Source organism: Apis mellifera, linkage group LG10 (genome assembly GCF_003254395.2).
Source record: "Apis mellifera strain DH4 linkage group LG10, Amel_HAv3.1, whole genome shotgun sequence".
Classification (NCBI taxonomy): Eukaryota; Metazoa; Arthropoda; class Insecta; order Hymenoptera; family Apidae; genus Apis; species Apis mellifera.
The window spans coordinates 167,742-194,397 of NC_037647.1; the positions used below are offsets into that span (position 1 = coordinate 167,742).

The following is a 26,656-nucleotide window of genomic DNA, read 5'->3' on the forward strand; positions in this document are numbered from 1 at the left end:
ATTGCTCTCGTTCTCACACAATCAATAGAAAGCCTAAATTAGTTTTAAAACACTAAAAATTCAATGCTTGTTTATTGTTAACCGAACCGATTAATATTTTGTGTTTCATGTTTTATCCTTAATCATAACAATTTTTCTAATTTCGATGCGTAAGATTGAAAATTTTTTCTCTTTCTCTTTGATGGTAAAAATTAAATTCCATTTGAACAATCATTGATTTTTGTTCATCGAAAACGATTTAATAATTTTTAATATATAAAAATTTTCAATATTTCTACAATTGGATTCTATTATGGTTTTAACTTTTAATTTTAATTTAAGAATAGGTATATTGATTCTGCCTTATGAATGAACGAATCATTAACGAAGCTCTGCCATTTTATTGATTAAAGTCGCATTTTTAATAGTATAAACTCATCAATTTTAATCGCATTTTTCTCTTTATTTTTCCTTACAGGATATATATATAAAATTAATTTATCACAATTTTTTCACTACGCAGTGTATCATAATAAAAAAAAAAGTATTTGATTATCTAATTTCACGATATTAAAAAAATTAAATTTAAATAAATATGAAAAATATATTTTAAAAGTCTAGAAATTAATTTATATTTAGATAAAAAATAATAATGCGTGTCTTTACTCTCTCTTAACGTGTAAGATTTTAATTACAACAGTTTCAATAAAAATTTTTTTTATTTTTTTTTGTTATTTACAATAATAATGTCGCATATATTTCGCCGCTTAAAAAATTTTTTTTTTATAGTCTACGATTCTCAAATTACGATCAACTATCCAAATACTTTTTCTTCAACGTTATTGCTGAATTTTTCGGATTTAATTTCTCACGTACTCAATCCAATATTTTACTAAAAATCTAATAATGGCTTCTTTGATTATTGGCAGAATTAGTATATAGCTCCTCGAAATTTGCAGTAACTTCTTTTGTTACTTTGATAGTAAACAATAGCTTATTTTTTTAAAACTTTTTAATTTAAAAATATTAGTCAATAATTCTAATTTTTTATATACTTTTTTGCGAAATCTATGTGATGTCATCAATTGTCCTTGTTCAAATTTATTATAAATTCTATGTGATATTATTTATCTAATTAAATCTAATTTAATCTAATTTAATTTAAAAATCTCATATATATCAATAATTTCTACAGTAATATTTATTGTTTTTATTAATTATTTAATTATTGAAATAATAAGTTAGAGAATATATGATAGTTCGATTAAAAGCTTATAGCTCAAAGATAGCAATTGTGATTATATTCATAAATTTAAAGTTTTTAAGATATTAAAAAAAATTGTTATTATTAGATTTTACTTAATATTAAATATATAACATCTATAATATATATCAACTTATATATCAATGCGATTATCATTTATTAATTGTTTATATAAACACATTATGGTAATTAACATTCACAGTATAATGGATGAATTAATATCATTATATCTAATATCTCCTTCATATTCCTAAAATACAAAAATAAAAATATCTTTAAGAAATCAAAATTATAATAACCGAATCAACCTTATACCTTAGTTATAAATACGAGGATGGTTTAAAAAGTTTTATTTAAATAAAAAATAAAAAATAAAAAATATATTTTTATAAAATAATAATAAAACGAAACTTTTATTTTTTATTTTTTAAATTTTCTTTATTTTTAATATTTTTTCACGTTTTTTAAATTTTTACAATTCAATGGTTTAATAAATATATCAGCATTTTGTTCGTGCTTTGTTAATGCAGCTTCATGATTCTTTCTTTGAATTTTTCTACCAAGAAATGATATCTAATATCTATATGTATATCTAACATGTCTAATATTTATATTTAATATCTATAATATATGAACGTTGATTAATTATGTCATTCTTAATTATCTGAATTGTACTCTGATTAATATATAAAAATAGTGAAAATCAGTATTATATTTATGTCGCACAAGATATTTATTCTTTTAATTTTTATGATCTAACAATTTTCTGGAATTTGTTTTCTATATTCTGGACACAATTGGTTTCATAATACATTTATTTATTCACCTGCTCCATAAGATTCAGAATTTTTTAGATTTATGTTTATTTTAAATTTCTTATCCAATTTTTTCATTAAATCCATTATTTCAATTTTTTTTTTTATTAGATTATCATCTACATATAATATCAATGTCAGTGTCTTTTCTTATTCATGAAACATATGGTTTCGAATTCAAAGATTTGAATTTCTTTTTCTTTAAGAATTGAAAATTGAAGATTCCATGCGAATAATGCTTATTTCAGATCATAGATAGATCTTTTTTAATTTATATTGATATCCTTTTCAAATTCAATATTTATATATATATTTATATATATAAGTACATTTTTTTGTTTAGAATTCCATATAAGAAGAGAATTTTTATGTCAAAAGTGATTATTTATTTCTGTTTTTTGATCGCTAATGCAATTATTGTTTTTCATATTTATCACCAGACAAAATATTTCAAATTAATTTTCCATATTTTAAATGAATTTTTGTTCGTAACTTTTGATTATTAACTTTTTTATATTTTTCTTCATTTTTGACTTTTAATATCCATTTGAAACTCAATATTCTTGTTCTTATGGCCTTTCTTTTGTCCATTATTTCTGAAATCTTATTACCTTCCAGAGATTTTTTTTCTTATCCATTGCTGCTTTCTATTTCCTACATTCTGATCATTCATAATCTGACTATATGTTAAATATGCGCTATCATCATATCTAATTGGAATTCATTTTGCTCAAGTTGATTTTTTTCAATGTCTATATTCTTTGTTCTTAACTTTCTTCTTCTTTCTTGTTTCCTTTTCTAAAATCTATTTCTTCAAATCTCAATTATGATTTCATGTTGTTTTTTTCTTTTTGTTAATTTGTTTCTTATTCTTCGTCATTCTTATTCTTTTTTTGAGAAACAAATTAATCCATTTCTTTTTGTTCTGTTCAGTCTCAATGTCTCTTGAATTGTATATGAACTTCATATTTTTCGCTACTATAATTTTCTGTTTTCACAAATTTCATAATCTGTAACCATTTCTAATATAATTTACGAACACATGTTTTCCGCTTCTTAATTCTTAAACTCAAATTTCTTTGCATATATTTCAATTTCAAATATTTAAAATGTTAATAAATTATTTTTTATATCCATTTTTCTGTCATCTCCTTACCGATTGTGGATGATTTATTCAACAAATAACTACATACATTATTTCGCTCCACATTTTATAATTTATTCTCGAGTTAAATTGCAGTGGTTTAGTTATTTTCATCAATATTCAATTAACTTTTTCAGTTTTTCTATTCCAATTGAAATGTATAAATAAAATTCAATCAATTCTATATCTTCACTCGTGACATAGTTTTCAGTTTCAGTTTTTTATTTATATATTCCGTTATATCATATATATAAACTTTATTCTATTGTTCCAATATGCTTTTGCCTTTTATGTATTCAATCAATATATCCTATTTTAAACTTGTTATTCTCAACTGAAAAACTTTTATAGTGAATGTAATTATTTATGAATGTCGTGAAGTAATTCTTTCCATTCTATATATTTTTCAACCGGATATTCAACAAATATATATATTATTTCTAGATCTTTATTTTCAACTTCGTATTTTTAAATTTTATTCTCGTTTATTTCGCTCTGAGACAAATTTCGCAATTGAAATTTTTTCAGACTTCTCTCAGAATGTTTTCGTCCATTTTGATTTCATTTGCCATCTTAATATTCTTTATTTGCATATATGTCTAGTTTTCTATATTATTCAATGGTATTATCTGTTATCCACATTTCGATGATATTTATGATTAAGATATTTTATAATGATCATTATTACTTTTTTGATTCGCATATTTTTTATCTCTTAATTAGACATTCAATTCTATTTTTATTAATATAAAAGAGAATATAATCTATAGAATAAAAGATATATATATAAGAAAAATTAATTTGCTTTCAAAATAATTTTCACATTTCAAAATTTTAATAATAAATTTTAATAATTTTAATTCAAATTTTCATTAAAAGTGGACATTTTTTGCAAAAATACTTTAAGAAAAAATATATATATATTAATACATTAATAATTAATATATATTAACATTTATATAATATTATAAAATTATAAAATTTATTAATATATATTATATTTATATTTAATTTATTCTTTTTCTTTTTTAACAGTATTTACAGTTCCATCAATTCGTTCTATTAAATAATATCTTCAAAGTTTAACTGAGTTAATTAAAATAAAATTTTTCCTCAATTAGAAGCAGCAGCAATGATTATTATTTTGATAAATTATTTTTGTTCTAATTAAATCAATTTGTATCAAATGAATTTATTAAAAAAAGAGAAATAAAAAGAATAGAATAAAAAAAACTTAAAAAAAAAAAAATATTCAATTAATTAATTTTCAAAAAAAAAATAAAGCAAACAAAAGCAATAAATTCTTCGAATGCTTTAAAAAAAGTGTTATCTCTAAATTTTGGAACATTTTTTGACAAAATACTAAAAATATTTGACTTATGTAATCAAAATGGTCGTTACCATACTTCCATCTACAATCAATGATTCCATTCACTATCATAATTACAAATTAATATATCGTCAAAATAAAATATTTAATTTGTATAACTTTTAAACTAATAAATTTCACAATTTAAAATTTGTTTTTTAAGTTAACATGTTGAAAATTATAAAATTGCAAAAAAAGAGCAATGATTTTTTATGCTCTAAAAAAAATAGTAAAGTAATTTTTTTTAATATGATATAATTATTTATTTCTAAATGTTGTAATATATAATACATAAGATAATATATATATAATAGCCAAAAGCAAAATTTAAAAATTAAAAAAAGAAAAATGAAAAAATAGGTTTGAAAAATATTGTGCTAAAAAGAAAACAAAAAAAATAAGAAATGAACAAAGAAAATAAAATAAAAACAAAGAGTGAAAATAACAAAAAAATAGAAGGAGATAGTAATGTAATGATTATAGAATTAGAAAACTGAAAAGACAAAAAAATAATGGCGGAGAAAAAAAATTTAAAGGAAAATATATTATGGATAGTAATTTGATCAAGGATGAGAAAGAGATAAAATACTGAGAGAAGAAAAAATGGATAAAATAAATATAAAAATAAATATAAACGGAAATAGCATAGATAAAATGAAAGAGAAAAAAAATAGTAAAAGACAAATTGGAGAAAAAAAATTGAATAAAAAAAAAAGGAAAAAAAAGAAAAAAGAATGAAAGTATATATTTGAAATATGGCAGGAATTTTAATAAAGATATAATGATTAAAATTTATAAAATAAATAAAAAAAATTTAAACTGATAAGTTTAATGAAAACATTTGTTGAGCCTAACAAAGAAAATTATCAAAAAAACTATTGATAAAGCTACTAAAGAATAAAAGTAAATATACATATTTTTTTTAATATAAATAATATTGAATAGTTTTATGTAGAATAGAATAACAATAAAAAATATATTTTTGCATCGCATTAAAATTTTTAAAATCAATTATAAACATAATTTTTTTTAACAAATTATATGTTAATTGTAGTTTCTAGTATAAAATATTAAAATATTTCATTACAATAATATTCCTATATTTTAGAAATCATTCGAAATTATTATCTTTTAATAAGAAGAGAAGAAGAGAATATCAAAAAATTATTAGAAAATTATTAGCTGAAAAAAATGAAGCATCTAGTCAAGAAAAGAAATATGAAAGAAGTATGGAAGAAAAACGGATAAGGAAAAAGGAGAGAAGGAGAATGGTTACTTGTAATGATGGATTTTAACGTTAAAACAGAGCAGAAGAAAGATCAATAAGAAAAAGAGAAGATGATCAAAATGAACAATTAAAGAGTAAAGGACCAAAAAGAAATATAGAAATATAACAGATAAGAAAAGATGAATAATTTTAAATAGCAATTACAGAAGAAAAGAAAGCTAAATTTTTATAAGAGAAAAAGGAAATATATATATATATATATATATATATATATATATATATATAATTTCAATAATATTATTATTGAAATTATATAATAAAAAAAATTGAAATATAATATTCAATAAGATTATGACAGAAAATAAAAAAAATAAAAGAATGATAGAAAACGTAGTCAAACTATAATATTTAAAATAGAAATAAAGAACAAAATAAAAGAACTAAAAAAAAAAGAAGAAAAAGAAGGGAAAAGACAACATCATAAAAAATTGTAGGGAGTAAAATAGTAAATAGAAATAAAACCAGAGAAATAAAAGAATTAGAAAAATAAAACAAAAAGAAAATTAGGAAAAAAGAAGTAACAAAATAAGAATGGAGGAAAAGAAAAAGAATCTTTAAGAAAAGATTTAAAAAATTTAAAAAAAAAGAAATTGAAATTTATAAAAAAAATAGAATGTAAAAACAAAAAGAAAAAAAAAAGAAAAAAAGAAAGAAAGAAATAAAATTAGGCTAGAACAAAAATTAAAGCTTAAAATTAAATAAATATAGGAAAAGAAACAAAAAAATAGAAATTGAAATGGAGAAATGGAAAAATAGAGAAGTTATGATTTTATGAATTAAAAAAAAAAAGAAATTAAAATTGAAAAAAAAAAGAAAAAATAGAATAAAAAGGAGAAACAGAAATGTTGAAGGAACTAAAAGAGAACGGAATAATAAATGAAAATGAATATATTTATATTTAATTCAAAGAGAGAAATATTAGAAATTAATCAATAAAATATAAAAGGAAAAGAATATGCTAAAAAAAAAGAAAAAGGAGGATAATAAATTTAATATGCAAAGGAAACAAAAAAGAAATTAAAAATTATGGAGGATTGATATTATTGAATATAATATAATATACAAAATATATGCAAAATGATTATTATATGCAAATATTGAATAAAAAACTAACAAAAATGAAAAGTAGATTTAGAAAAAAATAAATGAAATTCTGAAAAAAATTCCGAAAAAGAAAACAATAAATGCAATTTATTTTTATATTTATTACTTCATGATAAAGTTTAGAAAAAAGAAAAGAAAAGATATATGGTTTCTGGAAAATTTATATGGAAAATTTAAAGGTAGCATTTAATAATATTAAGAGGAAATAAACATAGATAATAATATAAGAGGGATAAATATAGAAAAAAAAAATAAAAAAAAACTGAAGAAAGATAATTAAATAAATTTTACACTGAAAAACTTTCAACATGATATTGACAGATCTTGAACTAATTCTAAAAAAAAAAAAAAAAGGGAAAAAATACTCGAAAAAAAACGATATAGACAATAGTATATGCATATAATATCGTATTAATACTCATAAAAAAAAAAGAATGAAAGAAATGGAGTTTCTTACAAAAGAATGGAGAAATAAACAAATAAAATAGAGGGAATGAAGAAATTTTTAAGGACAAAACCAAAACTTGTGAAGCGATCAGACAGCTTAAATTTTATTTTCAACGATTTCAATATTTTCAATAGTCTAACAATATTTTACGAGTAGAGTTTCCTAATGCTTTCTAGATTTTCACTGTCAATCAAAACGAAGATATAACGACATATAATGACTTCACAAGTCATATTTGTATGCCTAGTATCTTGCGACATCATGGAAGCATTTTGATCCTCACGCATTGCAACGCGATAACACGAGAACCTATTCTTTGAAATCATTCTTCAACATTTTATTATTGATTCCTGTAATTCCCCCTTAATATGCATTTTCATAGAAAATAATAATTGGAAAAAAAACTAAGATTTGCGAGTATTCTAGATCAGATCAATTAGAATAAAATAGAATTAAGATAAGATAGAATTTAGTAATGATACATTCACATCAAAATGCAGTTAGAATCAGAATAACATTATAGTTAATCGTCAATCAATCGGAAACAATTAAAGTAAATCATTATTCGTTTACTTCAAGCTCATGATACATGATTATAAGTGGTCCTTCAAATAATACTATCAATTTAGGCATCAATTTCTGTAATATTTAAAATCAAAGTTAAATTGAACTTTAACAGGAATGAAAAAAACAGAGAATAAGGAAGAAGAAAAATTATTTAAAAATTTTTGCAGAAAAATAAAAATGTTTTAAAATTTGATAGGCAATGACATTATATGAAACAGAGATATTAGAATGGGAAAACAAAATCATAGAATAGATAAAGTCAAGAAAAAATAAATTATAAATGGATATTAGGATTTAATAAGAAATTATAGTATAATTGTTGGAATGGTATTAAAGATACACAGTTTATTTTTTATTTCAAGATTAAATACATTGATTGAGATTCTTTGAGATTTTTATTCTTTCACACATAAATTGCTATATACATACATTGCTATATGCATCCGATTCAATTACTCACATTCGACAATTACATATACGTCTCACTCATTCTATCTCTCTTATTTTCATATTCGCACAGAACATGCATGAAGCGGTAAATTCAAATCCATCTCCAATAATAATTATAAAGAAATAAAAACATCAAAATTAGTATAATAATATTAAAAAGAGATATAGATAGCAAAAAAGAAAAAAAATCAAATAAAAAGATAGTGACTTTATAGAAGAAATGGAAAGAAAAGAAAAAAGAGAGAAAAAAAGAAAATAAAGAGGAGATTGGAAATGGAAAAGACAATTATAAAAGAAATAAAAAAGGAAAGCAAACAAAAATTAAAAAGGTTAAGAAAGAAAATAAAGAAGAAAAAAAGGAAGGAGAAAAAAAATTAAAAAATCAAGATACGCAGACTATAACAAAAATATCAAAAGAATATTTGAAACAAAAATGAAAAAAAGAAAAAATATTGATAATAATTTAAATGCGGAAATAAAATAAGAGAAGAACAACATTGAAGATAGGAAGAAAAAAGAAAATATATTATAAAAAATATGATAGGATAAAACGAAAAAAAACATTGACATAATGAACGAAAATAAGCGAGAATTGAAAATCTGAGAAAAGTAGAAAGAATAGAAAAAGAAAGTGAATGAGTAAGCAAGCGAGAAAAAGAGAGAGAGATTGTAATTATTATTAATGCAATATTGAAAATTTCAAAAAATAAATAGAGCAAGAAAAAACAAACTAAAAATTAAGTATTAAAATAATTAGATAATTATTTTTGTAAATAATAAATAAATAAATATAAGAAATATATAAAAATGAAAAATTATATATAAAAAATTGCATTTCTCAGAACTAAAAAAAATAAAAAAAAAAATAAAAAATTATAGATAAGATTTAATTTTATGTAACATTTATATTGATGTTATCATTATGTTATCATTGATATAGTTTATTTGTTTAAATCAATTAGATTATTATTTAAAAAAAAAAAGTATTGTAGTAACATTTAGATATTCTATAACTTAATTAATTCTAATTTCTATTTTAATTATTTCAATTAATCGATCATAAGTTAATAAAAAATCGTTTTTTAAAAAATATAGAGAAGAAGATCATTTCAACAACATTTTCAAAAATTAAAAAAAATAAATTTGCCATTTGATCTCGAATCACATGAGAATTATCAATTTGATATACTATTATGTATCAATTTCTTATTTACTTTTATTTTTACCTCTTTATTTAATCAAAATGTTGGTAATCAAAAAATATCCTTTCTATATTTACTTCATTTTTTTCTTTTAATTGTTATATGAATCCCACTATAAACAAACTACACATGTATAAAAATTTTTATAGCAATTTATATAATTGATTATATTTAATATGATTAATTTATAAATTAAATTAAATAAAATTTGTGAATATCTTCTCTAAATCAAATTAAAATGTTGATTTTTACTAAATTAAATATTTTTGAAAAAAAAAAAACATTTCAGAAAGTAATAATTTTAATCATAAATAACTAAAGTAACGAAAAATTAATGATGTTACAAATTTATAATTTGGAAAATTGAAAAAAAATTATGGATTAATATACTGAATTTTGTTTTTCGAAGCGCGCAAGAAATATGTAAAATAAAATCTTGAAATTTTAAATTACTTCATATTTTTATTTATAAAATTGATCTAGAATTTATAGATCTTGATTCAACCTTAATGCGGTTTTTCTTTTGCAAAACGTCTTACTCTATTCATTCTTTTATTCATGAACTTTTGTTTTTATTTTTATTTTTGAGATTTTTAAGTTTTTCTTTTCGATTATACTGATCCAATGATAAATTAAATTTCATCTTATATGTTCTTCCTTCTGATAAGGAAATGCAAAAAAATAAAAATTTGAATATATATACTTCTTATATAGATATGTATTACGCATTTTTCCTTATGGAATTACTTTAAGGGAATGAAATTAACTCTTAAAAATTTTCGATTATTTTTCGCTATTTTTTGGTTTTAATGTTATAATTCGCAAACTATAAGAAATATAGAAAAAATTTTCAAATAAAAGTTTTTTGTTTTTATAAGGATTATTTTGGTAATAAGGACTATATCTGATAAAACGTTTATACAATTAAAAATAAATTATAAACAAAAAAATTAATTTTTTTAAACGTGAATAAAATTTATTTTTCAACGTGAAAGTTTTAATCAGCAGATTTAAATAATCATACAATAGTATAAAAAACAATGTAAATACTTTTTGTTTTTAATAAATATAGCTTTGTTACTGATTTTTATTGTTGAAATTTATTTTCAAAAATAAGAAAATTTATATTATACATTCTATTATTATATATTAATAATAATTCAATAATTATCAAAATAATTATCGTAAAAAATCGTTTATATTATGAGCTTGGAATGAACGAATGATAGTTTACTTTACTGTTTGCGATTAATTGATGACTGATTATAATGATTCTAACTATATTCTGATGTAAAGTGTTGCTGAGCTTCTATCTGATTCTATCTAAATTCTATTTTATTCTAATTGATCTGACCTAGAAAGAAAACTATAGATAGAAAACTATCGCATATCTTAGTTTTTTTTTCAATCGTTATTTTCCATAAAAATGCAAATTAAAAAGAAATTAGAATCGCATTGGAAAGTGATTTCGAAGAATGGATGTTTGCAGATTTGCGTGTTGTGGCAATCAAAATCTTTGCGATCGCTTGATGATTCAAAACACTAGATGTACAAATGTGACTTGTGCAGTGATTCTATACTGTTATATCTTTGTTTAGATTAAGAATTTGGAAAGCGTTAAAGAAATTGCTTGTAAATTATTGTTAAATTATTGAAAATATTCTATTGTTCTTAAAATGAAATTTAAGCTTCGATCAAGTCTACACAAATTTTAGATTTGTCTGTAACATGCCGCCTCAAAATCGCTAGAGATTTCAACACTATAATATATTCTACTAACGTTGATATATTAACTCTATGAAATATATCTGTAATATCTGCATCTTTCTGTCATCTAAATATGCTGATCTCTTTTTGATCGTTATTTAAATTCGATAATAATCCACTATCTTCGTGTATGGGCAGAATGCACTTCACCGTTGATCGCTTGATAATGCTATTTACAATGATCTTTTACAATGATCACGCACAGGATACCATTTCAAAATGAAGTTGCATCATGCTATCCATGCGCTATTGTAAAGAAAAAGTTTTTTCTTATTATTACCAAATTATTACCAGATCGTTTTCTTTTCTTGTCTATTGCCTTATGCCATTTATTCCTCTGCTATATCTGCTATAAATATTCTTTGCTTCAGTGTTGTCAGAAATGCTGAAATATTTGTTGAATTAGCAGATATCGTTTGAACAATCACTTTGATCTCTCGCAAAATTATTCTCTATTGCAATTGATGTATTGTCGATCAGAAAATGGCTTGGAGTCAAAAAATTCAAATCATCGAGATCGTATAAAAGAATGAGATATCGGGAATTCAGATAGAATTCTATTTGCGTTAGTAAAGTGTATAGTTTTTGGAATCTGTTAATATTTATCTATCTATAATTAATATCTGTTTATTAACAATATAATGCAGGTTATTTGTTTTTAATAAATATTTTATCACTTTCTCATAGCTCACCAAAATATGGTTCATTAAAATATTCTATGTTGTATTTTCTTAGCACTTGATATCTTTATATTATGTTTTTTATTTTTCAACATGCCTAATTCATATAACTTATTTCTCGCGCCTACAAAATTCATTTCATTATTTGAGAATATTAGCACTTATTACTCGCGAAATTTATAAACAGCTTATTCGAAGAAATTCTTTGTAGAAACTTTCATCTGTTATTATCTTTCGCAGAGTTCTATTAAACAAAGGATGATGTTATTTGAAAAAACTGTTATTTTTGAAAATTTAGTCGATACTTATATTTTTATTATATTTTTTTTATTATATTATATTTTTAATGCTTCAGCTGGTTGAAGTAAAGCCCGATCTCAAGGGGACATATTCCAGATATGATGATTCGCAACCAATATCATTCATTTGAAGAATTTTCCTCTAATTTGGAAATATCTGGCGCGATAACTGATTATTGATTATTATCAATGCCTCAAAAAACTAAAATTTTCCCAATTGAACTAGGAAGGGACTTTCTAACTTCATTTGAAATAGAGTCTCATTATGAAGATTGTCGTACTCTGACTGCCGAATACGATAAATAGATAGTTTTGTTCTAACACCAGATCATACTCTGATCGGACATAATTATTTATTGTGACTTCAAAAAGAATTTAATTATCGTTTATTGTGAATATATCGTAATCTGATCGCCAAATACAATAATAGATAATTTCTTTATAATCGTAATCTGAATGTTGGATACAATCATCTATTGTGATATTTTGAGAGATCCAATTCTCTTATAGATACGCACTTGTAACTACACTAATAGAGTCTACTCATCTTTAAGAAATACATTAACGGTCACAATCATTTTCTTCACACATATGCATTCGAAAAAGCATTCGACACATATATCCATGCACTTAACAATCCATTACAATACTGTGGGCGCAAATAATTATTTTGTATCTTTATGAATCTTTATTTTGTAATCTTCTGTGACTTATGAATCTGTATAAATAATTTAAAAATGCCTCAGGGGAAATCCATAGCTAATTCTAAGTGTATGACTTTCGTAATAAAACATACGAAAATGCATAAATAAGATTTCACTACGATCTTACTACGAGTTCTTTCATGTGTTAGGAACAAGCTCATATAATCAAAACAGTAGATAAAAAACAATCAAGTTAGACTACAGATAGTTAATCTATTATGCATTCTAAGAATTTTGTCTTAAAATAGTTTATATATTTTCTTATGATTTCCTTGACCGAGGATTTACAGCTATAAATCAATATCGCTTCTATAGTGATGCTATTATATTATATATCTATTGGCATCATGAGCGTAATTTACTGATTTTGGCAATAGTTTATCTATTTTTAGACACGATAACTGAAAAAGCTTCTTGAATTCTATTTTACGAGCTTATGTCAACTCGACAGTAATCAAATTGCCATTTTCTCTAATTTCTCGAATCTCTATTATTCGTTTTTATGTGCAAATTCTTACTAAATTTAATACAATAAGCTGTAATGCAAAGCAAATGTGTAGAATATCTGCATAATAAATCGTTTTCCTGTTTACAAGTTGCGAACAATTTTTATCATTTTTTATCTCTGGTATAAATTCCTCTGTCAGTTTATTTACTAAATAGGCCACTCATTAGCACTTATTATTAATTCAGTGACTATCATAAATAATTCTATCATAGAAAGTTAGTTTGTAGAAATTGAGGATTCACATTGCGAGATATAAAACCAGCCGAATTATCGCGTAAGTTGATATTAATTATTCATGCCCGATAATTGCATGTGCCTTATATTATATCTGCAATTCTTATTAATCAAAGGTTTTTCACCTGCTAGAGGATAAATCATTTATCTACGCAAGCATGATAGTGGAATCTGACGATCATTAATACTCGCAAACAAAGTTTAAAATAAGCTGCGCATATTTTAATAACCTTCGATATTAATTGCATAAGTATATCACAAAACACTAATCATGAAAGAAAAATTAATTGGAGCTACTCTAGATTTCGTACAGATTAGCTATGCTTTCCATTTATTCCTGCTTCTACTGGAACATAAATAAACGCATACTCTTTGAAAACATCGGAGCAACCATTAATAACATATTTGTGTTGTCGAAATCGAAAATAGAGAATAAATTGTCTTGAATGGTTCTACTGTTTGAGTATCATTTAACGATAAATCCGATGAAGTTTTTGCGAAATCTATTGAATTTTTTTCATCGTACTACTTCGTATCTTGGAGACAGAATGGTGAGTGATCTTTCTCATCTAGAGAAGCAGTTAGTCGAATCATATTTCTAATCTTTCATATTCTGTCATAATATCGTATTTCAATTACTTACTTAATTTTCTTTCAAACAAGTACGATCATCTTTCCATCTAATCGCATGAATCATTCAATTAAAGTACGTCTCACAAGTGAATTTCGCAATAATTTTATTTTTGCTTGGACTTCACAAATATTTTTTCTTTCAAAATTTGGCAAATTGTTTATCCAAAAATCACTGTCTTCTAATGCGTGTTGGACTCTTTTGATTACGCCACGTGAAAGTGCTGCCAACCGAGCTGAATCTTCTGCTATAATAAGGACCCAGTGTTGATCTATATACAAAAATACTCAAAATATGCTGTTCCGATGAATAGTATGTTTATTTTTTGCTACACTGATTAAATTGAAAATTGACTAATGCAGAACTAATATGTGGTATTTTTAATTTTTTCTTTAGTAATGAAAGGTTTGGCAAATATAGTGATTTTATCTATGGTTAGGCAAGAAATGTTGATGTTAAATTTATTATATCTGAAAGAAATATTAATAAGCATTTCCCTTGACGCGAAATTAATTGAACCTCCAATATCCAAAATATTTCATTTCATTCGCCTACATTTTATTTCCAGTTATATAATTCCTCAGTAATAAAATTATATTGAAAATCTATGGAGAAAATGCTAAAGATATAGACCAATTTTTAGAAAAATTTAGAATCTATGTAGGATTTGTAAATAAATATATAAAACAGAACATATATATATATAATTTACACTACATAATTTGACTTAGTTTCGAAGAGATAGTTTGCGTGAAAAAAAACAATGTTTGGTTAAAAGTTATTATTATTCAATTCTGCACTTCGCAATTCTTTATTTGTACGCAAACTATGAAAACTATGTAAACTGCGTCGCACTTTTTTATTTTTTGTTTCAGTACTCTATGTTTTCAGATACGTGGCTAATTAATTAAAAAAAAAAATTATATTAGCCAATTATTATAATTATATTATTATATTATTCCACGTGAAATATGAATCTTTTCCAATATTTGAAAATTTGATGAGATTTCTTTCGAATCAATCTTGCCACCGGATTTTAAATTTTGCGTTATAACTCTTAAGAAAGTCTAATGTTTATAACACTAGTAATTAATTATCAAAACCGTCGGAAAACTTTTAAAGAATAAAGCTATAATAGAAACTATTCATTGATTAACAATTTTTTTTATTCGAATAATTTTATTATTTTACTATGTTCTGTACTTCCGTAAATCGTAAATCTAAACATAAATCAATATGTTATTATATTAACTGCTATATTACCTTCTTTCCGTGTTATATCAAAATTATTATTAATTATTATATTACTAATTTATGGTATAATTTATTAATAATTTATTAAATTATTAATTATTAATTTAATTAATATAAATATAATATACATATTAATAGTGATTGACTTAAAAACGATCAGGGAATCAACGTCTATCTGAACATATTTGGATCGTAATTGGTACATCGATAATCATGGTTTCTTTCACAATTCGGTACAATATTATTCTGGACTGTCATAGACAAATCATCCTCGAATCGATAAATTGTTTTCAATATCTGTCGTAATATCTTTTTCATAATGTCTTTTCGAATTACATATGAGATCAAAAGATAACTGATCCTTCATAAAAGATTTGCAATAGATTTTCGCGTTATTTATAAAATGTAAAATGGAAAATCTTAAAAATTTTGTTCTTTCTGTGACATAATTCTGCTTGTTGATTGTAAATGAAAATGTTTATGAAACTAATTAATTAATTATATTATAACTCAGCTATAAATCAGTTAAATAATCTCGAATAATTATGCGAATATTTAATAATATAATTGAAAACGCATTTGTTTATAATTATTCTCTTCATTCGTCGTTACGATGTCTGATTATTCTTTTAAATTGTTTATAGAAGCATGTTCATTATTAATATACAATTGTTCAGAAATGCATTGTATTTAAAAATGCATTCAATTATTTAAATAGAATTCAAATTGTCAATTGCAACTAATATTCTATCATGTGATCTACCGACAACGAACTTTCTTGCAACTATTTCTTAATATTTTCGAACAGAAATTCTTTTGATCAATGTATACATAATGCAAATATTTAATTAAGTAATTATTATCTAATTATTTATTAAAAATTATCTCACATATTAAAAACAATCTCATTAATAGTTAGTGAGTAATTTTAGTATAATATAATAATTTTAATATAATTATTATAATTTTAATAATTTTAATATATGTATATAGCAATAAATTTTTATTTTACGATATTATAGTTTTATTCATAAAAAAATTTTCGAAAAAATTATAATAGTAAGGCATTATATCTAGTTAACAATAATTTTTTCTATCTAATTAACAATAACTTTTTAATTTATAGATTTTATTTTAATTTTAATTTATAATTAAATAATATATTTTAAATAATGTCTGAGTTTATATTACAACGATTAGTTTCATATTTAAATACTAAAAAATCCGTAATGTCATATTTCTATTTACAATTAGATTAAGCAGAAATATGTGATATTTGACTTATGATTTGAAACAATATAAAATGTTACTGCCACAGTCATAGGATTAATTTAGAAAAGAAATAAATTTTAAAAATATATTTTTTGTTATGAATGAAATGAATTAAAATATGTGCAATATTAATCAAATATAAATGACAAAACAAAAAAATAATAAAGAAGATTAAAAAATATAATAATATAATAGATAACTTAAATGTAAATTTACATAAAATATAAATATAAACAAATATAAATATAAAAAAATTTACAATAGATATAATATATAATATAAAATGTAATTTATAGATTTACTTTTAAATAATCCTTTGTTTGCTATCACTTATATTAGTTTTATCAAAAAATAAAATCCCAGTTAATTTTTCCAATATTATTTTTATATATAATATAATATATATTTTTATATATTAAAATAAAATAATTCTAATATTTTTTTATCTATATATATGTGTCAATTTTTATTTATGTTGATTGAAAAAATATTTTTGAAATATAATAATATTAAACATAAATTTTTAAAGTTCTAGAAAAATAAAATGATAATATCTACTATTTATTTAAGATTAAAATTTTATGAAATTTATATTATATTTATATTATATTTATTTATATTTATTTAATATATATTCTAATAAGTTTGTAATCTCTATGTCTAGCTATCTTTAATATTAAAAACTGTAATGAATATAAAAATTTTTCAGTAAATTGTAATATCTTAAATAGATTTTTAATGATAATCAATGATTTCATTAATAACAATATTAATATAACTTAATATAAATTAATAATAATAAAATTTTTTAATATTATATATTACATAAAATTTTATTATTTTTTCATTATTTTTAATCAAATTTAAATTGTTAATTTCTTTTATAGTTTTTGAAACTTTTATATATGTATTATAACAATAATAATAATAGTATATAATAGTATAATAATAATAATAATGTAATGGATTCTAAACAAAGTAAATTTTTTTCATTATTGATATCAGTTTTATCATTTATTATAAAAATTAGAAAGAAAAATTTGTGTTTAACAATAATGTTATAAAAATCTATAATATTCAGAAACTATATATTAAAATTTTATTATTTTGAAATCATTTATTAAATAGTAATCTATGTAAACATTTATAAAATGAAACTTGTAAATATATTTTGGACAACTGAATATTATATATTAGCAAATAGCAAATATTAATTGTATAATTATATGCATTAAATTTTATTAAATTTATCTCTAATACTTGTTTTGACAAAAATTTATGTAAAATTATCCATTCTTTTTGCATAAATTTTCAAATATTTTCTAAAATTTATTTTTAAATGAGAAATATATATATAAATTTAATAATTTTTCATTTTGCATTTTTTTAAATTATAGCTTCCAATCTTGATCTTTCAATCATGTAAAACGAAATTATTTTTTCCTTTTTTTCTAGAAAAAGAAAGCAAAAAGTACTTTTATTATTGCTATTATCTATGTATTAAAATATATTTATATTTTAAATTATACTAATGTAAAAATATTGAATTATTTATCTTATTCTGTTTTTCTATTACTCATCTTTTTGTAAAATATAAATTGTTAAAAAATAAACTAAATTTAAAATAGTAAAATTAAAAAGAAATTTAAATTATGGATAACTCTATAAATTACACAATTCAAAAACTCCGAAAAATAGCTTAGCGATTTGACAAGTTATATTACAATAGACTCCCGCCAAAATTATGGCGTCGTTGCATTATAGCAATAAAGATATAATATAACGGAAAGGAATTGACTCTCATAGTGATGATGACAGTGGAATTAGCATAAAATTCACATTCAGCAATTCTGTTTGTATCATATTGTTCTGTTTGTAAATTTGATGACATTTTGGTGACAAATTTTGTATCATTATATTTATTTCGAAAATATAACAATTGATAAAAAAGTTTATAATATGTATAATGTATATAATATATAAATAATTTACGAAATTTTTATATTTCTTTCAATTAAACTCGATTGATCACAATTTTATTTATATATATTATCTATATAACATTAAGAAAAATATTTAATATTTAAATAAAAATTTATTCGTTTATTTACTTAATAGATTATAAATAATGAAAAGTGATACTTAACGAAATCTGAAAAAAAATGACAGATATTATTTTAGAAATTAAAAAGTTTATTTCTGAAAGTTGGACAAATATTTTTATGGAAGTATGTAATGCAGTAGTTTATATAGATCATTGTGCAATTGAATGTTTACATTGGTATACAGCTGGTAAAAGCTATTTAACATTGAAAGATGCTGGAGCAGCTGCAGTTTATGAAATTGGCATGTATCATTTTCAAGTAAGTATATATTTTATTCACATCTATATAAATTTAAAAATAAAAAGAAAACATTATTAAATGTGCATTCTTTTTATTTTTGTAGTATGTTGAAGTGAAAGATGTTAAGAAAGCTGTTATTATATCAACATCTAGTGATCCAACATTTTATCAGCGTACAATTAAAATGATTCTAACAAAGAATATATTCCAAAATTGTATTGTTTATTGTAGCGTACCTTGTTGCACTGTCAATCATTTAGGATCATCTATTGAAGAAAAATTAAACTATAATAAATTAAAAAAAGATATTAAAATTTGGATGACTTCAAGAAATCTTTCTCAAGTTAGTTAATTAATCATTTATTTTTTTTAAATTTATAAATTTTTTCCAAATTTATATTTAGTTAAAACTAAATAAATTATTTTATAGGAACCTGTTGTCAATATTATTTATGCACCAATTTTTATTGCCTTTTTAAATAAAAATTTGTTTGTAACACCTCCTTTTGGAGATTTGATGCCACCTTTGGACACAAATATTTTAAAAGATATGGTTATTAAATTAAATTTTTTAGCATATTCATTTTATAATCTATTTGATAATATAAAAGCTAGATTAGATATTTATTCAGTTGGAAAATTTAGTGATCATCTTGCAGAAAATTTGGAAGATTATATATCTAATATTAATCATCAAAATGTGAGTATAAGAGATAATAAAAATATGATAAATGAAATAAGATAATATAAGATAATATAATATGAAATAAGATAATAAAAATATGAATTTTAATATAATAATGAAAAATAATTTTTTAATTTATTATTATGTTTATAGCATTTGTCAGAGTCTCCAAAAGTAGGTATCTCTCTTATTTTGATTGATAGAACATTAGATCTTTGTACACCTACTAGTAACAATACAGAATCTTTTCTCACAAAGATATTACGAACATTTCCTCGTTTACCAAATCATGATAATGATGTAGCTATAAATATATCACCTATGTTTGGAAAAACAGTAAGTAAACCATACATAAGTATTTATTTATATAGCTATTGTTATTAATTTATTTATTTTGTATTTATTTTTCTATGGACTTTAAGAATATTTTAGAATCGTGTGAAATACCTGGATGTTTAGCAAGCATAGAAAATATTATGATGGATCTTTTTATTTCACAAAAAGAAAAAAAATTGTTAGGTATAGCCAATCAATTTTTAAATGATATAGCTCTAACAACAGATAATTCTAAGTTGAGAACACCATCAAGAATTTCTGGTCATAGTTTAGAAAAATTTCTTAATAAAATTCAATCTACAAACAATATTGCTTCTCTAGCAATTCACATGGAAAAACTTCAGGTAATTTATTTGGTTTTTAATTACTCTACATATTTAATATATTTTAGAAAATTTTTAAATTTTTGAATGTAGTGTATTTTAGCAATAATTGAAGCATCTACATCACAAAAAGCTAGTCAGCTTGAATTACTTACTAGTTTAGAAAAATTAGCTTTACAAAATCTTTCAGTAAGTCGAGAATCCTCAAGTATACTTGTACAGGTAATCATTTTCTCAATTTTAATTTTTGTTCATATAGTGATATATATCTAAATCAAATAATTTTTTAGTTAAGTAATATTATATGTACACGAATTCACAGAGGACTTGATATTGATAATTTATTAGCGTTACTAATTTACATTTATGCTCTTGCGGGAACGCAGATACAATTTTCTGCACAACAAGAACATCAATTAGAAAAATCAATTGCAAATGCAATCTTTGAAGATCTACAAATTTTAAAAAAAAATCCATTGATTAATACAAAATCGGCGTATCAGCGCACTTTATTACTATTAGGTAGGTATTTGATATTCATTTTTTTTAGATAATGTAATAAATTATTAATAACATTTGTGAATTTCCATATTAGGAGTGGATGATGTTATTGTAGCACAAGAAACATCATGTAGGATTGCAGCGCGTTTTATCAATATTCTTCGATTAGTTGCGGAACAACGTTTAATATTACAAGATTATAGGTAACTTTATTTTTTAATTTTTATCATTATATACTTATAAATTATTCATTCAATTTTTTTTTTTCAAAAATAATTTTATTTATAATCATTTGTAGATTTTGTATGTTGAAACCAAGTTCTCAAGAAGTAATTCGACATATTAGTATTTTAGAACAAATTATTAAGGATATTTTTGATGTAGATGTAAATCGAGAATTACGAGATCTTCATAAAAAATCATCGTCATTTATTCAAGCCAGTTTTAAGTAAATATTTCTTTTTTTTTAATATATCATATAATTAAAACTTTTAAAGTAAACAATAAATCTTTAAAACTTTCTCACAAATCTTTCTTGCATTGCAGTTTATTCTTAAGAGGTAAAACAAAACGTCATCCTCGAGATAATTCTTATATTTTAATATACATTGTTGGAGGAGTTACTGCAGAAGAAGCAAAAATAATTCAAGAAATAGTATCAGTACAAGAAAAACATAGCAACAAAAAAACACCATATGTCATTCTAGCAGGATCTAGATTGTTAAATCCTTTGGATATAGTGGAAAAAATATTTTTTTAATTATTAATTTTTTTTTAAATCTATAAATATAATAGAATTTATTTTTTTTCTCTATTTATCTTCCATTTTATACCATTAGATAATATAGAATAATGTATTTTTTTAATAATTTGCGATGTTTCTAATGTACATATAAAATTTTTTGAATTACTTATTCTAGATAAATATATTTTGTAATCTATGTTATTTGTTAATTTATTTCTTTTCGTATATATTTTTTCATTCAATTTAGTATATATTGTTGCAATATTAAATTGAATTGTATGTATTTTAATAACTTTTAATAAGTTTTTTATATAAGTATCAATTTTAATAATATTGTCTTCACAATCTTGCCAATAATATGCTGTTATACTATCAATAGCTAAAAGTGCAATTTTGGTATTATCAAGAAATATATCATCTAATGTACGTAATGTTAAAAAAAATTGTTCACTGTTATAACAATTGATAATATGCAAGTTGTGTAAAGAATTTTTAATAATAGTTCTTTTATCAAAATCTATTTCCATTGCTTCAGATGCAAATGACATAGCATTATTTATAATACCATTCATTAATTCAATTAATTTTGAAATTTGAAAATGATGATCAGTATTTATCAAAATAGCTGAAGCATTACATCCTTTAATCTGATAATAATTTGGTAAAATACATTTTGCGAGTATTTGAGATAAAAGAAGACTCTTTCCAGATGATTGTTCTCCATTAATTTCTATAATATCTGTATTTCGAAGACCCTCGAAAAATAACGTATCTTCAATTCCATATAAACTTGGTTTATTATTTAATCTTGCGAGCAATTCTGCTCCGGATTCTATTTGAGATCGCATAGATTTTTTTTATATTTTAATTTGTTTTTATATTTCATTAATTTTCATTAAATCACTATTTAAATTTTTCTTTTGATTTTTCTCAATAAGCATAAATATTATATATATAGATATTGGATATCATATTGGATATCAATATAATTGGTATAATGAATTATATTAGAACTGCCTAAAAAATTAAGGTTAATGTTTTTTTCATAAGACTAAAGCCCGTATCACAATCTTTTAGTTAATAGGATAGATACGAATTATAATTGTAACTAATGTCACACGATGGCAGTGTATGCTGTATTCTGCGTTTATATTTCATGAACTTAATATAGAACATTGAATGTTATAAAAGTAACAATCTTATTGTTTTTTATTTTTGTTATATGTGTACGTATACATATGTGTGGATGTTAAAAAGCTTTCCATGAATGAAAAAATGTCTTATTTATGAAGATATAAATAAAAAACATTCAAAAATTAAAAATAGAATTATATAGAAAAATAACAAAGAAATTGAAATTCAAAAATTTCACGAATAATAGATAAGTTCTACTATTCAACATTTAATAAAGTAATGGTTAATAAAAAATTATTTCTTAATCACATATGTATTAGTGATTCTAAGAAAATGTAAAGGTGTCCTTAGTAAGTTTTGGTTATATTATGAATTTAAAATACAATTTGTTATAATTATTTTTAATAGAATTTGAAAAAATATATTTTTTCAAATATGAAGAAACATTTTTTTTTAAATTTTTATTTAAGGATTAAATAATATATATGTTGAAAATTATTAAAACTTTTTTATTCATTATAATTTTTGTTTAGGTACATAATTTAATTTCTATCTCATAAGTCAATATATTTGTTAAAACTTTTCTGAAAATGGTGCCACTTGGACCATCACCAGGGCATCAAACATCTGTTAATAATACTGCAACTGCTCCAAGTACTGGTACTAAAAGCAGTTCAACATTAGTAAGTTGATTTTATATTTTAATATTTTGATTTTTTTTTATTATTTTCTTTTTTTTCTCATTTTATTTTTGAATAATCTCAAAAATCTGTTTTCTGATTTTTTTAGAAACCAAATTATACATTAAAGTATACATTAGCAGGACATACTAAAGCAGTTTCTTCCGTAAAGTTCAGTCCTAATGGAGAATGGCTTGCTAGTTCTTGTAAATATAAATATATATTTTAAAAACAATATCATCAACAATAACATCAAATATTTACAAACAACAAATCAAATATTTAATTTATCATTAATTTAAGTAATAAGTATTGATTTTATAATTACTATGTCTATTTGAATTTAGTTTCTTATTTGTAGCTGCAGATAAATTAATTAAAATATGGGGATCCTACGATGGGAAATTTGAGAAAACTATATCTGGCCATAAGCTTGGTATTTCAGATGTTGCATGGTCTAGTGATAGTAGATTGTTAGTATCTGCTTCTGATGATAAAACTTTAAAAATATGGGAATTAAGTTCTGTAAGTTTAAATATAAAAAAATATTTAAAAATATTCATATTTAAATTTAGTTTTGTATTAATATACAATAAAGTATTTTATTATATATAAATGAAATAAATTAAATTATAATAAATTTATATATAATTCTTTTTGTTTTGTAGGGAAAATGTTTAAAAACTTTAAAAGGTCATAGTAATTATGTCTTTTGTTGCAATTTTAATCCACAGTCAAATCTAATAGTTTCTGGTTCTGTAAGTATTTTAATATAAAAATTTATATGTGATCTTTTATCATGTAGATCTAAATAATAATATATAAAAGATAGAAAAAAAATATAATATATATTTCAAAATAATAGATTAAACTTAATATGAAAATAAAAATAATTTTAAAAAAATTAAAATTATAAAAGAAGTAGCAATTAATTAGTATTAAATATTTTTACAAATGCTTTTGTAAAATATAACTTAGAAATAAAGATTTGCATATATAAATACATGAATAATATTAACTCAATGAATATTATTAAAATATATTTTAGTTTGATGAAAGTGTTCGAATATGGGATGTTAGAACTGGAAAATGTCTAAAAACATTACCTGCTCATTCAGATCCTGTAAGTGCAGTTCATTTTAATAGGGATGGATCATTAATTGTATCTAGTAGTTATGATGGATTATGGTAAGTATGCATATTTTATTTTATATAAATTCTTAAAAAATATGAAAATGTTATTAATAATTCAATTATTCTAGTCGAATTTGGGATACAGCATCTGGCCAATGCTTAAAGACTTTAATTGATGATGATAATCCTCCTGTATCTTTTGTAAAATTTTCACCAAATGGAAAATACATTTTAGCAGCAACATTAGACAATACATTAAAACTTTGGGATTATAGCAAAGGAAAATGTTTGAAAACATATACAGGTCATAAAAATGAAAAATATTGTATTTTTGCAAATTTCTCAGTTACAGGAGGAAAGGTAAGTTATATTGCAAATTTTATATGGAATTATGTTTATTATATAATTATATAAGTTATCATTATTGAATTAAATTTTTATGTTTATCAGTGGATTGTTTCGGGTTCAGAAGACAATATGGTATATATTTGGAATTTGCAAACTAAGGAAATTGTTCAAAAACTGCAAGGTCATACAGGTATAATAAATAAATTATATATCTTATTATTAAATATCATATTTTAATTGATTTTTTTATTGATTTGTAGATGTTGTATTATGTACAACGTGTCATCCAACTGATAACATTATAGCTTCAGCCGCCCTTGAAAATGATAAAACTATCAAATTATGGAAAAGTGATACATAGAATATATATTATATTATTCATAATGTCATTAAAAGTCCTACAAAAAGCTTGTATCTGTTAGAAATGTCCTATTCGCTCTCTTTTTTATTTTTAAAATTTTTATATTTGCTCAGATTTCGATATTAATTTCATGAATTTTAATACCCTGAAGTTTATTATTTTAATATATAACTCATAATTTTGGGTAATTTTAAAAAATATAACTTTGATTTATTTAATTCAAAAATAATATATCTATAATCAAAAAATAAAAAATTACACATTATGAATAATTTTATGAATCTTAGGCTAACTATAAATGAATAAATCAAATAAATCTAATTATTCCTATTGATTTTGAATAAACCGAAAGATAAATAATTTTTTAATAATTTTCTCTTATAATTTCTGTATTTAATATCGTATAATCAATTACTTTAAATTTGTCACTATGTAATTTACTTGTAAAATGGATATATTTTTTTTTGTCTATAATAAAAGAATAAAATTTTGTATAATATACAAAAGAAAAAAAAAAGTAGATAAAATGAATTCTTGTAATATAAATTTATATATAAAAAAAAATTAAAAAAAAATATGTTAATATATTCATATTTAAAATAAAATATTTATATTTCTTTATTTGCAAATCAGAATATAGCATAAATAAATATTACTGGATTGAAGTATTAAATTATAATACGATATTTCGTATTTTATTAAAGCATATTTTTTTTTTAACGTACAATTATAGAATTGTGTAACACGCAATACACCCATTTGATTTTCTCTATCGAAAAAGCAAAAAATAACTCGCAATTTACAAAGCGAGTATATTATTTCCATTTATAATGATAGAGATAAAAAAAAAAACTTTGTGGAACATATAAAAAAGCAATTAATTTTTATGTTGTATGTATATGTATGCATATATGAAATAAAGAAAATAAAGTGGACGAAACTTGAGAATTCGGAGAAAATTATTATATTTATATGTAAAAGAGTGCATTTTCTTCAGCAATATTCATCTTATTTTTTTTAACCGAGTCTTCGCAAAATGTCACTTATATATGTAGGATCCGTTATTTCGTCCAATAAACCTAAAA

At 21.6% G+C, this 26,656-nt stretch overlaps 4 protein-coding genes across 8 annotated transcripts in view; 2 read left to right on the top strand and 2 right to left on the bottom strand.

Annotated features, from left to right (window-relative positions):
* Positions 1–19,098: 19,098 nt before the first annotated feature.
* On the top strand, positions 19,099–22,104 carry LOC552681 (sec1 family domain-containing protein 2). Of its 2 annotated transcripts, none has more exons than XM_625056.6 (10): positions 19,099–19,342; positions 19,428–19,667; positions 19,755–20,024; positions 20,163–20,345; positions 20,432–20,689; positions 20,762–20,890; positions 20,959–21,190; positions 21,264–21,372; positions 21,468–21,617; positions 21,716–22,104. In XM_625056.6, the coding sequence occupies exons 1-10, from the start codon at positions 19,142–19,144 to the stop codon at positions 21,927–21,929; spliced, it is 1,986 nt and encodes a 661-aa protein (XP_625059.4). In that variant the 5' UTR covers positions 19,099–19,141; the 3' UTR covers positions 21,930–22,104. The 2 variants fall into 2 exon arrangements, with proteins under 2 accessions (XP_625059.4, XP_006572332.2); XM_006572269.3 differs by having other exon boundaries at positions 19,163–19,342; positions 19,556–19,667.
* LOC102656733 (DNA repair protein XRCC2 homolog) lies at positions 21,811–22,972 on the bottom strand. The gene has a single exon (XM_026443338.1). The coding sequence runs from the start codon at positions 22,760–22,762 to the stop codon at positions 21,968–21,970; it is 795 nt and encodes a 264-aa protein (XP_026299123.1). The 5' UTR covers positions 22,763–22,972; the 3' UTR covers positions 21,811–21,967.
* Positions 22,948–26,423, top strand: LOC552669 (protein will die slowly). The gene is made up of 9 exons (XM_026443337.1): positions 22,948–23,398; positions 23,582–23,731; positions 23,838–23,934; positions 24,090–24,253; positions 24,397–24,486; positions 24,777–24,916; positions 24,991–25,222; positions 25,313–25,400; positions 25,471–26,423. Exons 2-9 carry the CDS (start codon positions 23,639–23,641, stop codon positions 25,569–25,571), a joined length of 1,005 nt encoding a protein of 334 aa, XP_026299122.1. The 5' UTR covers positions 22,948–23,398; positions 23,582–23,638; the 3' UTR covers positions 25,572–26,423.
* The window catches only part of LOC412281 (protein purity of essence), a 32,106-nt gene continuing 31,681 nt past the window's right edge, over positions 26,232–26,656 (bottom strand). For all 4 annotated transcript variants that reach the window (XM_006572273.3, XM_006572274.3, XM_006572275.3 and 1 more), the window contains one exon: positions 26,232–26,650. In XM_006572273.3, the coding sequence (XP_006572336.2) occupies positions 26,589–26,650 (62 nt within the window). In that variant the 3' untranslated portion in view covers positions 26,232–26,588. The remainder of the gene's footprint in view (positions 26,651–26,656) is intronic.

Excerpts from the sequence above, each read along its gene's own strand:
- LOC552681 (XM_625056.6), top strand. The coding sequence starts at position 19,142 with ATGACAGATATTATTTTAGAAATTAAAAAGTTTATTTCTGAAAGTTGG. Across the intron at positions 20,025-20,162 it reads CTAATATTAATCATCAAAAT|CATTTGTCAGAGTCTCCAAA; the intron begins GTGAGTATAAGA and ends TTATGTTTATAG. Across the intron at positions 21,373-21,467 it reads TTAATATTACAAGATTATAG|ATTTTGTATGTTGAAACCAA; the intron begins GTAACTTTATTT and ends AATCATTTGTAG.
- LOC552669 (XM_026443337.1), top strand. The coding sequence starts at position 23,639 with ATGGTGCCACTTGGACCATCACCAGGGCATCAAACATCTGTTAATAAT. Across the intron at positions 24,487-24,776 it reads ATCTAATAGTTTCTGGTTCT|TTTGATGAAAGTGTTCGAAT; the intron begins GTAAGTATTTTA and ends AATATATTTTAG. Across the intron at positions 25,223-25,312 it reads TCTCAGTTACAGGAGGAAAG|TGGATTGTTTCGGGTTCAGA; the intron begins GTAAGTTATATT and ends TATGTTTATCAG.
- LOC102656733 (XM_026443338.1), bottom strand. The coding sequence starts at position 22,762 with ATGCGATCTCAAATAGAATCCGGAGCAGAATTGCTCGCAAGATTAAAT.